At 44.3% G+C, this 14,023-nt stretch overlaps 1 protein-coding gene across 3 annotated transcripts in view; it reads right to left on the reverse strand.

The window, feature by feature from the left end:
* Positions 1-14,023, reverse strand: part of SH2D4B (SH2 domain containing 4B) — a 115,980-nt gene that overhangs the window by 69,612 nt on the left and 32,345 nt on the right. For all 3 annotated transcript variants that reach the window (XM_017856242.1, XM_017856240.1, XM_017856243.1), the window contains exons 2-3: positions 7,863-8,022; positions 6,601-6,748 (exon numbers count right to left, since the gene is read on the reverse strand). In XM_017856242.1, coding sequence (XP_017711731.1) covers positions 6,601-6,748; positions 7,863-8,022 — 308 coding nt within the window. The remainder of the gene's footprint in view (positions 1-6,600; positions 6,749-7,862; positions 8,023-14,023) is intronic.

Genomic DNA, 14,023 nt, shown 5'->3' on the forward strand with positions numbered 1-14,023 from the left:
TATCTCTCCCTCCAGCAGACTGTTCATCATTCTACAGCTCTCCTTTCTGTCTCTTGTGCTTGCTCATGCCCAGACCTCTAAAGTTACTCCTTTGCCCTCCATTATACCCCCCGGGGTGTGGTTGGGACTAAGCGTTGCTCATGGAGTTGTCTCTCTCTCCCCTGGCACCCTGTAAGCTTTTGAGAGCCGGTAGTTTATTTCTCCCCTCCTCCCCCACAGCAAACAGCCTCCCCTTACATTCTCAGGAAAAAAGAAAGTATTAAATGAAGGTTGTTGGTACATTCCTACAAGCAAAACTCAGAATGTTAGAAACTTACTGTTGAAAGACACAATAAAAATCTCACTTTGGGAAGTTGAGATGGGTGGATTGCTTGAGCTCAGAAATTCCAGATGAGCCTGGGCAACATGGTGAAACCCCATCACTACAAAAATTACAAAAATTAGCCAGGCATGGTGGTGCATGCCTGTAGTCCCAGCTACTTGGGAGGCTGAAGTGGGAGGATGGCTTGAGTCCAAGAGACGGAGGTTGCAGTGAGCTGAGATTGCGTCACTGCACTCTGGACAGGGTGACAGAGTTGGACTCTATGTGGAAAAAAAAAAAAAAAAAAAGGGAAGGAAGGAAGGAAGGGAGGGAGGGAGGAAGGGAGGAGGGAAGGAAGGTTGGTTATCTAAGCCAATCTCTAACCCATGCATAAATTGCTTGGTGAAGCTGTTTTTGGTTGTCTACTGCTGAATAACAAATACCAGAAAATTCAGTGGTCTAAGGCCGGGCATGGTGGCTCATGCCTGTAATCTCAGCACTTTGGGAGGCTGAGGCAGACAGATCAAGACTATCCTGGCTAACACGGTGAAATCCCATCTCTACTAAAAATACAAAAAATTAGCCGGGCATGGTGGCAGGTGCCTGTAGTCCCCAGCTACTCAGGAGGCTGAGGCAGGAGAATGGCATGAACCCAGGAGGCGGAGTGTCTGCAGTGAGCGGAGATTGCGCCACTGCACTCCAGCCTGGGCAACAGAGCAAGACTCAGTCTCAAAAAAAAAAAAAAAAATTAGCTGGGCATGGTGGCAGGCACCTGTAGTCCCAGCTACTCGAGAGGCTGAGGCAGGAGAATGGCATGAACCCGGGAGGTGGAGCTTGCAGTGAGCCAAGATTGCATCACTGCACTCCAGCCTGGGTGACAGAGTGAAACTCCGTCTCAAAAAAAAAGAAAATTCAGTGGTCTAAAACAACTACCATTTATTTGTGTATGATTCTGCAGGTTAATAATTCAGGAAGGGCTTGGTTGGATGGCTCTTCTGCACCATGTGGTATCAGTTGAGGTCAATCACTTGGTTGGGGTCATTCACTGGAATGGGCTGGCAGAACCAAGGCTTCGCTCATGTGTCTGGTGCATCAGTGCCCCTCCATGTAGCCTCTTCCTCTCTGCATGGCTAGCTTGGGTTTCCCTACGTTATGTAGCCTAGGGTAGTAAGGATTCTTATAGGACAGCTTCCAAAAGTGAGCATCACAAGAGAGGGAAAAGTAGAAACTGCAGCTCTCTTATAGTCTTTCCTCAAAAGTTGTATCAGTCCGGGCACAGTGGCTCATGCCTATAATCCCAACTCTTTGGGAGGCTGAGGCAGGCAGATCACTTGAGGTCAGGAGTTTGAGACCAACTTGGCTAACATGGTGAAACCTGTCTCTACTAAAAATACAAAAAATAGCTGGTGTGTGGGTGTGCACCTGTAATCACAGCTACCTGGGAGGCTGAAGCAGGAGAATCACTTGAACCCAGGAGGCAGAGGTTTCAGTGAGCCGAGATCATGCCACTGCACTCCAGCCTGGGCAACAGAGTGAGACTCCATCTCGGATTAAAAAATAAAAAAGTTGTATCAGTCATTACTACTGCATTCTACACATCACAGCTAGTCATAAGGCTGGCGCAGCCAAAAGGGGAGGGGGACTAGATCCCACCTCTCAAAGGGAGGAGGGGCAAACAATTTGCCACAAATCCCACTTAACCTACCACAGAAACCTTTCAGATCATGTTTCAGCCTAGGCTTAACTATTTCCTGTGATGAAGAGTTCCACACTGCAAAAGGGCAGTGCACTTACAGGCAGAGCGAACAGAAAATACCTCCACTCATGAACCTGGATGATTCAACTGCACAGTGCTTGTTCAATTGTTGCTAACACTGCCCTAATGAGCCTCTCCAAGGCATTTCTGAGGCTCTTCAAAATGAAGACATACCAAATCAGGATCACTATTTCTAATAAAGTTTAAACGTTCACATTTAGCAAATTAATATTTGAACCAAAACAAACATAATAGTCATAACCTTCCTTGGCAATAACATCCACAGCCTGTGGTTGAGACCCTCGGTGAACCTGAGAGTCTGGCCAGATGGTCCTAGTGATCCTTCATGAGCCCCAGCATAGAACATCCCACAATTTCTCACCCACTCTGTCCCTGAGGTTCTCAAGGAGATCACTGAGCAGAAAACCTCCACTCATACCTTAATCCCTTCATGATCTCCTCATGAGCTGAGCCCCAGGACTCCAGCTCCACAGAGCCACTCTTCCAGTATTTGGAGCTCAGCCCCCATCTGGGGAAGAGGAAGGCCAGAAATTAGAGCAGGTGCTCTCATGGTTAGGAAAGAGATAAAAATAATTGCTTTTCTTCCCCAGCAGACTTAAATAATCATATGCAAAACCCAGCAACATAAACTAAGTATCTCTCCACTGTGGGTTGGATTTGAAACACTAGCATGGAGTTATTGTTCATTTCAATAGGTGTGATAATGACTTTTGTGGCTGTGGAGGAAAATGTCCTTCTTCATAGGAGATACATGCTGAACTTCTTAGGTTTTGATCAGGAATCTGCAAACTAAGGCTCCCAGGGCTGGAGTGCAGTGACTTAGTCTCCACTCACTGCAACCTCTGCTTCCCGGGTTCAAGCGATTCTCCTGCCTCAGCCTCATGAGTAGCTGGGATTACAGGCCTGGCTAATTTTTGTATTTTTAGTATTTTGTATTTTTAGTAGTTTCACCATGTCAACTCCTGACCTCAAGTGATCCACCCGCCTCAGCCTCCCAAAGTGCTGGGATTACAGGTGTGAACCACCGTGCCCAGCCCACATCCTTTTGTTTCTATATTGTCGGTAGCTGCTATTGTGCTACAACAGCAGAGTTGAGTAGTTGTGTGACAGAGACAGCTGGCTCCCAAAGCCTAAAATATTTACTATCTGGGCCTTTACAGAAAATAGTTTGCCAACCCCTGGGTTAGAGTATCATCATCCATGACTTCCATTAAAATTGTTTAGTAAAACAATAGCAACAACAAAGTGTATATGAGTGTGAGTATATAAATATTCTCCATTTAAATTCACTAATTATTAACATTTTACCACACTTGCCCGAGAGAGAAGGCAAATGTGTTAAAATGTTAATATTGGTGAATTTAAACGGAGAATATGTGAGTATTCATTTTATTTTTTCTTTCAACTTTTCTTCATGTTTGAAATTTTAAAAAAATAAAATGTGTGGAGGGTAAATACTGTTTCCAAATACTGTTTTCCACATTATACTCCATTTAAAAAACTCACAAGAGGCCAGGCTCGGTGGCTCATGCCTGTAATCCCAGCACTTTGGGAGGCCAAGGTAGGTGGATCACTTGGGGTCTGGAGTTCGAGACCAGCCTGACCAACATGGTGAAAGCCCATCTCTACTAAAGATACAAAAATTAACTGGGCGTGGTGGTGGGTGCCTGCAATCCCAGCTACTTGAGAGGCTGAGGCAGGAGAATCACTTGAACCTGGGAGGTGGAGGTTGCAGCAAGCCAAGATTGCACCACTGTACTCTAGCCTGGGCGACAAGAGAGAAACTCCATCTCAAACAAATTAATTAATTAATTAATAATAAAAACTCAGGAAAATCTGCTAAAAAATTTACAACTCATGGGAAAATAAAACAAAGAGAATAATAACACTCATGGTGGATCACTAGGGCCATCTGGCCAGACTCTCAGGTTCACTGAGGGTCTCAACCACAGGCTGTGGATCCAAATATATAACTAGCAAGTGCAATCGGTTTAAAAATAATGGGTACAATCTCATTCACAATAGCAACAACGAATATTAAACCTAAAGTTTAACTAAAAAAGAAATGTATAGCTAGGCATGGTGGCTCACACCTATAATCCCAGCACTTTGGGAGGCCAAGGTAGGTGGTTGGCTTGAGCTCAGGAGTTCAAGACCAGCTGGGCAACATGGTGAAATCCTGTCTCTACAAAAAATACAAAAAATAGTTGAGTGTGATGGTGGTGCATGCCTGCAGTTCCAGCTACTTGGGAGACTGAGGTGAGAGGATCACTTGAGCCCAGACAGGGGTTACAGTGAGCTGAGATTGTGCCACTGCACTCCAGCCTGGGCAACAGAGTGAGACCCTATCTCAAAGAAAAATAGCATTTAAAGAAAATAAATTTTACCAAGGTCCAAAAAGTAGAAGCATATAGGTATATAGATAAAAGTTACTGAAAAGTTTGGGATTAGATGGTCAGCACCTTTAAAGGTGTTTTAAAATTAGCAAAGACAAAAGAAGCTTTGAATAACATATCATACTTCTGAACAAGAAGATTCAATGATTCAGTAGTGTAAAATGTCCATTTTCACAAAGACAGCTATAAATTGATGCAATTCTAATGAAAGTCACCGAGGTCTTTGTTGTTAAGAGGGTGGGAGATAATGACAAAATAATTCAAGTTTCCCTGGCAGAAAATAAAAAATGGGTGAGATTAGCCAAGGACATTTTGGAAATGAAGAGTAATGGTAGGGTTCTTACCTTAACAGATGTTAAAATTTATTTTAAAGCTACAATAATTAAACAATTAAGTCTGGCTCAGGAATAATAAATCAGAGAAGAAAATCCACAAAAGGCCCACAAGTAAGTAAAAGTAAGAATCCAATCAAGGCAGCAAGTCAAATGAGAAGGGAAAAGACAGATTACATAATAAATAATATGGGAACTACTGGCTCACCATTTGGAAGAAAATAAAGTAAGAGCCCTCTATTACAACACCCTCCAAAGTGAAGGAAAACTAGTTGGAGAGAAATAAAATCAGGAAAGATATATAAACAATGTAGATTTTTAAAAGCTTGTGATGTCACAGATCCTTCTAAGCATGAAGCAAATAATGAAAAAAAAAACTAGACTGATAGATTTAGCCAATTAAAAGTTTAATCCTATGTACATCTGAAAATAATGAAACCAAATTTAAGAAAAAAACACACTGATGAAAATATTTGCAACATACATGATTTGAAAAGGCCAACGTTGGCCAGGCATGGTGGCTCATGCCTGTAATCCCAGCACTTTGGGAGGCTGAGGCAGGCAGATCACAAGGTCAGGAGTTTGAGAACAGCCTGGCCAACCTGGTGAAATCCCGTCTCTACTAAAAATACAAAAATTAGCTGGGCGTGGTGGCACACGCCTGTGCTCCCAGTTACTCGGGAGGCTGAGGCAGAATAATCACTTGAAACCGGGAGGCAGAGGTTGCAGTGAGCCAAGATTGTGCCATTGCACTCCAGCCTGGGCAACAAAGCAAGACTCCGTCTCAAAAAAAAAAAGAAGAAAGAAAGAAAAGGCCAATGTCCTCACTATCTAATTAGTATGGGGGCAAAACAAAGTTTTAAAATTTTTTAAATGGGAAAATGCAATGAGTATATTGACAACTGCATGACTCTCTGCACACAGGTAACAACTCCATCAAACTCTGGCCATGGCTTCTAGCAGTATAAGGTCATGTCCCTAGGATGACTCTAGACCTCCATTAAAAAACTCAATGTTGACCGGGGCGTGGTGGCTCACACCTGTAATCAAGCACTTCGGGAGGCTGAGGTGGGTGGATCATGAGGTCAGGAGATCGAGACCATCCTGGCTAACACGGTGAAACCCCGTCTCTACTAAAAATACAAAAAATTAGCTGGGTGTGATGGCGGGCGCCTGTAGTCCCAGCTACTGGGGAGGCTGAGGTGGGAGAATGGCGTGAACCTGGTAGGCAGAGCTTGCAGTGCTGCGAGTGGAGATCAGGCCACTGCACTCCAGCCTGGGTGACAGAACGAGACTCCGTCTCAAAAAAAAACAAAAAAACTCAATGTTACCAGAAAACCTACTATTTGCTCTAACCAGCACCTGTCAATAGACCAATAACTCCTTATCCTAGACCACAAAATGTGACTATATCATCTCCTTGAATCCTCATAAATATTTCCAGAAGAGTGTTGTTATTACCTGAATATTACGAACAAGGCCTCATTTCTGGACCAGTGGCTTGGGATGCAAAAGTCCCCAGTTCTGATCCTGACTCTATCCCTAACCACTACTACCTGTGAACTTGGCCAAATCTCTTCTGTCTGACCCTCAGTTTCCTCATCTGTAAAATAAGAAGTGGATTGGTCCAAATGGTGTGTCAAGGTCCTTCCTGCTCAGACATGACAGATTTCTATTCTCATAAAATACCCAGTACCAACCAATGGCCAAGGATTGATCCAAACCAGAGGCCAGTCCCAGTGATCTCGGGGCTAATCAGTTGGCCACACACAGGGGCCCTATGCGCTGGCCCACCTTGAATTCCTCCTGGATGCGTTCCTCCAAGACTTTGGCCGCCTTGCGGTCTTCCATCTCCACTTTCCACTTCTCCGCCAAGATCCGGGCTTTCTCGTTGGCCAGAGCATCCCGGAACTTCTTGGTGATCTCTGCCTCCTTCTGTCTCCTACCAAGAGAGCACCACAGGTATGAGCTTGTGTGAAAAACTGAAGGACCACATGACAATAGAACTTGAAATGAAAACAATGAGCAATTTTTCCTTGGTCTATCAGAATTCAATGTTGGCAAAGACGGGGAGAAACAGGCAGTCTCAACCATGGGAGTGTAAATCAGCACAATTGTTCTGGAAGCCAGGAAAACTATGCTAGAAACCCCATTTCCTAGATTTTCTACACTCACTCAAGTGTACAAGGATGCATGTACGTCAGGCATGGTAGTGCGTGCCTGTAATCCCAACATTTTGGGAGGCAGTGGCAGGAGGATCACTTGAAGCCAGTTCAAGCCCAGCCTGGGCAACATAGTGAGACACCATCTCTACTAAAAATTTTAAAAATTAGCCATGTCTGGTGGCATGCACCTGTGTCCCAGATACTCAAGAGGCTGAGGAGGGAGGATCACTTGAGCCCAGGAGATCAAGGTTGCAGTGAGCCTTGATCATGACACTGCACTCCAGCCTGGGAAACAAAGTGAGACCCTGTCTCAAAAAAACAAAACAAAATGATAAATAAATAATAAATTTATAAGTAAATAAAACAAAGATGCATGTAAAAGATGCTTGTCAGAGGATTTTTATAATATAAAAAATGGTAAACAATCCAAATGTCCATCAATAAGACCAATTAGTTAGGTTTCTTATATCATATAATAAATACCTGTACCATATAGTAATCTTAAGTTGCATTTTGGATCTATAATTCAATTTGTCAAGGTGTGAATAGAACAATTTACAAAGCATGTATTAACTAAACATTCACTGTGGTTACCTTGGGGGGGTGGGTGTGAATTGTTCTTTATTTTGTATAGTTTTCAGTGTTGTTTACATGATTTTAGAATTTCTCAATTAGAATACCATCATTAAGGCCAGGCGTGGTGGCTCACGCCTGTAATCCCAGCACTTTGGGAGGCCAAGGCGGGTGGATCACCTGAGGTCAGGAGTTTGAGACCAGCCTGGCCAACATGATGAAACTCTGTCTCTACTAAAATACAAGAATTAGCCGTGTATGGGGCTAAGCATAGCTTCCATGCCCAGGCCCCACCCAACACCCCATAGCACCCCTCACCAGAGCTCCTCAGCTTCCCTCTGTGCCTGCAGCCGCGCCCTCTCTGCAATCAGCTCCTCAGAGATCGCTTCGTAGGGCTTGTCACCAGGGCCTTCTCCCATGATCCAGACCCAGACCTCGCCATCTGCCCCTAGGAGCCATTGGATGTGCTTGTCACTCGCTGCTTCACAATAGAAGGAAGAAGAAACAGGTTTGATTTCCAATCAGTAAGGAATGACCTAAGCTGCCAAGTGGTACACAACCATCACATCATGCTACAGAACACTGTCATCTACAAAAAGAATGCCAGTGAGACACTGGCCTGCTGGCAGGTCCACAACCATCTCCCACTCCCTATTCCTCTAGAGAGAAATGCAACAGCCACACCAGCCTGCAGGGGTGGGCGTCCAAGACTGAGCTCTCTTTCTATCTCCAGCAGAGAGAATGTACAGTGAAAAGGAGGCCGAGGATGACTAGCTCCAATTTACTCCTAACCTCCCAGCCCCGGCAGTGATATCTTTTAGGTTAACTGCTTTTGCTTACCTCCGCACATAGGCCGAGCTAACAATGGGAGGAATTTAGTGTATAGTTTAAAGCATGGATGATAATAGCCCCTCCCCAAAACGAAGCCCACAGGAGACAAAGAGAGTGTACACACAAGTAACAATGTCATGTTAAAAATTTATAAGAGCATTGTGACCTGATTAAGGACAAAGAAGTTTACTGCTGCCACCCAGATGCCCATAGTCATTACTCACCCTTCCATCTCAACCCCCCACCTCTTCCCCCTTCCCTTAACATAAAAGAAACCCAAAATTCATATTAGCTTAGGAGGTTCTTTAGGACACTAGTTGCCATCTTCTCGGTTTGCTGGGTCTCCGAAATAAAGTTGCTTTCCTTGCCCCACACCTTGTCTCTCAACTTATTGGCTGTGTGTTGTGAGCAGTACAAGCTTTGGACTTTGCTACAAGAACATCAAGGGACATTGCAGCACTCTCTGAAGAAAGAAACTTGTGTCACTCCCTGGCCAAGGCAGTTAGGAGATAGTGGGCCCGCTCTGCACTCTCTCCTTCATGTCCACTGGCTAGAAACAAGGAATCAGGTGGTGGAGTGAGATGACGCAGCCTGGGGCCCTGAGTCTCCCTGGCCCACAAGAGACTGTAACACTAGCAAGAAATAAGCATCTGTTAAATTCAGCCACTGAGATTTCTCAGTTTGCCTATTGCAGCAGATTCCACTGATTACAGGACTAAAACGAAAATATATCCCAGAAGCAGGGTGCTGCTGAAACAGAAATATAAACTGTGTTACTGCCTTAGCAGTTGGGTGGTGAGCGATATTTAACAGGCTAGAGATCCATGTTATGCAGCAGCAAAACATTCAGTTAAAAAGCTAGACACTGTAACTTAAAAGGCAGACGCCATGCTTTCTGAACTTTTCATTCTAAGGGAGGAGGTTGAAAAATAGAACATGAGGAATAAGTGTTGGTTGCTAGTGACTGTGTTTGGCAAGATGTTAAGAGAAAGAAACGAATTCAAGAAAGAACTGAGTGCTTTGCAAGCTGAAATGAAAAGGGAATAGAGCAAATACAGAAATTTGAGATGTTGTAGGATTGGAAAAAGCATCTCATCATATAGCAGGACCCACATTGCAAGAGATGGGATTTTTAAAGGTTTTGCATGACAGAGCACAGGAAAATTCTAAAGTGAATAAAGTGATGAAGAGCACACAGTACCTGCAGGTCAGGCTCTGTGAAGTTCTTGTGGTGACCACGAGGATGTTCTCCGTCCACCTTCAACCACAGGGAGCATCACTGACCAAGCCCCGCAACTCCTGTGCCCTTGTGTTTGCCCAAGGCCCTGCTTCCCAGAGGCTGCTCAGCCTTTTATTGAAGATGCCAGGCTCATTCCCAAGAGACACCCATCTCCTTGCCGAAAGACCGCTTTCCCTGGACTGCACAACTGCCTATAACACCTCCACCCACTCTCCCTTGCCCTCTCCTTCGCTCAAGGTCAAGCTTGCAATGACTCCTTCAGCCTCCTCCAGCTCCCTGCCCTTTTTCTCTCCCAGACATTTCCCTTAATAAAACCCTGCATGATTAATCCCATCCTGTCTCTACTCCTCAGAGAAACCAGACTGACACAGCCACATTAAGAATGTGATCTCTCATTGCACCACTGCACTCCAGCCTGGGCGACAGAGCGAGACTCTGTCTCAAAAAAAAAAACAAAAAAGTGTGATCTCTCACACTTATTTTTAGAAAAAGCTTCAAGGAAGATGTCCTCCAGGTGAAACTGAGAGGCACAAAGGTGAAGGCGCAAAGGAAGAACGTCAAGTTGAGAAATATGTCTAGAAAAGAATTTTAGATGCCATTACTGGGACATGGAAGCAAACAGAAGCCACCTAAGTTTTTGAGCCTGGATTAAAAAATCTTTGGTTGGTCATGTCTTAAATGGCCCTTGGGCATCCAAGTCTGATGACCAGCAGGCAAGTTTCAAAGGCTTCACTGGTCTAGAGGGTGTGATCCTCAACACTCACTTCAGAGGAGGCCAAGGGGAATTATAGACAAAAAGCCTTATCCAGGCTGGAGTCAATGTTCACTCAAGGAGTTATCTTCACTGCAAGGCAGGGAAACTTCATGGTCCTGACCTGTAGGACTTCAGAAATGCTATAGACTGGAGACTGTGACTTTCACGTTCTCCACTTCTCCAGGTGGCATTTCCTTAGTGGGTATTCTGACCCTGCTCCAGCACTGTGTACAGTGCCTTAGGGGTGACAGGTGTTTAAATGATGTCTCCTCAGCACATTCAGACCTGATGGAGACGAGTGCAGAACCCCAAAGAAAGTGAACTTTGAGCTGGACGCAGTGACTCGCTGGGACCTGAAGGCGTCCCCTGTTAAGAGGTGGTGAGTGTATTTTAGATGCAGGAGAAGAATGAAATGTGTGGATGGCCAGAATGACAATTTAGGACAGTGACAATGCAATGTCCACCACCCCATGTCTCTTCCTCAGCCCACAGATGACTGACTACATTCCTCAGCTTCCCTTCAGTTCTGTCGGGCCACGTGATTGAATTCTAGTCTACGGAATGTCAGGGAAGGGATTTGTTGTGCCATTTTCAGGCTAAGACAGTTAGCAGCTGGTGTGCCTTTTCCATATTCTCACTCTTGTCCACCCAGCTGCAAATAAATGGTGGAATTTCAAGGAAAAAAGCAGCCTGATCCATGAGCCAATGTTTGAAAGCAAGTCACACGGAAGAAATACCCAATCCACATCAAACCGTGAAATAGTTAAATAATAAACCCTCATCACATTAATCTACTGAAATTTCAGGTTTTTCTATATGCGCATGGCAGCAGTAATTCTCCAGATATATATAGGAGTACATTGCTATTTTTAAGTATGTTACAAGCAATATGGTAGTAAAGAAACAGCGATTTAATTGTGACTGATAGAAACAGAGAGGTAATCACTACTTAGAATTATAAAACTTTCAAATTAATAGTGGGTAAAAACAAATGATAAGAGGATTACCAATCCTGCTAAGCAAGGGGAAAAGGTAAAGCAACAAAAAATGAGTAGCTATTACAGCAGATACTGCCAATTAACTACCCACCCTCCACGCTTGCCTCACCACAGAACCCCAAGTGGTTCAGGGAGCAGCAGAGATCCCCCGCTCTTTTAGGAAAGGTGAGTTTTGACCCCAGCCTCAAAGGACAAATAACAATTGATCTGGCAGGGCACAGTGGCTCACGTCTGTAAACCCAGCACTTTGGGAGGCTAAAGTGGGCAGATCACCTGAGGTCAGGAGTTCGAGACCAGCTTGGCCAATATGATGAAACCCCATCTCTACTAAAACTACAAAAATTAGCTGGGCATGGTGGTGCATGCCTGTAATCCCAGCTACTTGGGAGGCTGAGATGGGAGAATCGCTTCAACCTAGGAGGCAGAGGTTGCAGTGAGCCAAGATCATGCCACTGCACTCCGGCCTGGATGATAGAGTGAGACTCCATCTCAAAAAATATATATATTTTTTTGATCTAATCCCATCAGGTAATATTATTCTCATTGGCAAGTGATTCATCTATGAGTGACAAGATGTCCCCATTTCTGACAAAGAAGATATAGGCAGATGTTCCAGTGAAGGGTTCTTCTTCTCCAAACAAATGGATAAGTCTTAGGAGAAACCTCTTCACTCTTCACTCTTTTTTTTTTGTTTGTTTGTTTTTGTTTTTTTTTTTTTGAGACGGAGTCTGGCTCTGTCGCCCAGGCTGGAGTACAGTGGCATGATCTTGGCTTACTGCAAGCTCTGCTTCCCGGGTTCACACCATTCTCCTGCCTCAGCCTCCCGAGCAGCTGCGACTACAGGCGCCACTACCAGGCTGGGCTAATTTTTTTGTATTTTTAGTAGACACAGGGTTTCACCGTGTTAGCCAGGATGGTCTTGATCTCTTGACATCATGATCCACCCACCTCGGCCTCCCAAAGTGCTAGGATTACAGGCATGAGCCACCGCGCCTGGCCCACTCTTCACTCTTTTACCCCACCTTCTTCTTCCTGCCAGTAATGAAGCAACGGTTCCTGGAGCCCCTGGAAAACTTTTGCAAGATCACCAAGTATCCCTGAGGATAAAAGCAACATGCTAAGGATGGGGAGGCAAAAGATAGAAGGGAAGGGATACTTGGGGATCTTATCCAGCAGCTAAACTAATATTACCCATTGCAGCACATCTCATCTCCAGATTTCTTGTCATCTGAGAAAAATAAGGAACTTTAAGAAATGAAGTTCTTCAGTTGGGCGTGGTAGTGCATGCCTCTAGTCCCAGCTAATAGGGAGGGTGAAGCAGGAAGATGCCTTGAGCCCAGGAGCTGGAGACTGCAGTGAGCTGTAATTGCACCACTGCACTCACTCCAGCCTGGGTAAGAGGGCAAGAACATGTCTCTTTAAAAGAAAAAAAAAAAAAAAAAAAGGAAAAGAAATAAAGTTCTTCATGGAGATAGAGGATAGAATGATGGTTACCAGAGGCTGGGAAGGGTAGTGGGGCTGGTTAATGGGTACAAAAATATAGTTAGATAGTGTGAAAGCGAACTAAAAATGGTCTGAGAAGGACTCTGTTGCTCTCTATTTGAGTCCTTGTGGACGAACCATAACCTAACTTAATAGGTATACAAGATTGAAACCCTAACTTAAGAGTATGAGCTTGTAACAACAGGGGAGTCATGGCCAATCCCAGCACCCATACTTCAGCCACTCATAGACTGCTGAGTGTTCAAACTGTGCTCAAATAAGGCAAACGCCAACCTGTGACCAATCCACCTGTTTCTGCACCTCACTTCCAATTTCCCTTTTTTTGTCTATAAATTTGGTCTGACCACGAGACATCCCTGGAGTCTCTCTATATTTGCTGTGATTCTGAGTGCTGCCAAATTGGCAAATCATTCATTCCTCAATTAAATTCCTTTAATTTAATTCAGCTGAAGTTTTCTTTTAACAACAGAACGAATGTTTTGGTTTAAGACACAAAATTAATGGTTATGTTACTGAAATGGAGAACATGGGAAAAAGAGGCTGGAGATATCAATATCCTGTTTTGGCCAAGTTAAGTTTGACATGCTTATTAGACATTCAACAGGCAGTTGAATAAAATAGGATTCAGGGGAAAGGATGAGACTAAGAAATAAACTTTTTGAGTCATCAGTGTACAGATGATATTTAAAGCCAAGGAAATGGATGGGATCAGCTAGAGAGTAAGAAGTGGTAGAAAACAGAAGATGCCCAAGGACATTGTCCCAGCAGAGACACCCCAATACTTAAAGAGGAGGAAGACCCAAAGGAGATCTGGAGAGAGAGGCCTGTGAGGCAGGAGAACAAACTGTGAGTGCAGTATCCCAAGCAAGGTGTAGAAACAATTTCAGGAAGCAAGAAGAAAGGAAACTTGCAAGTGCAGCTAAAACCCCATCAGTACGTCACCATCATCAAAGACCAGAGACAGATAAAACCACAAAGATGGGGAAAAAGCAGGGCAGAAAAGCTGGAAATTCAAAAAATAAGAGCGCATCTCCCCCTGCAAAGGAGCGCAGCCCATCGCCAGCAACGGATCGAAGCTGGTCAGAGAATGACTTTGACGAGATGAGAGAAGAAGGCTTCAGTCCATCAAACTTCTCAGAGCTAAAGGAGGAGA

The sequence above is a fragment of the Rhinopithecus bieti genome, unplaced genomic scaffold, assembly GCF_001698545.2.
Source record: "Rhinopithecus bieti isolate Rb0 unplaced genomic scaffold, ASM169854v2 scaffold_43555, whole genome shotgun sequence".
NCBI classification, from domain to species: Eukaryota; Metazoa; Chordata; class Mammalia; order Primates; family Cercopithecidae; genus Rhinopithecus; species Rhinopithecus bieti.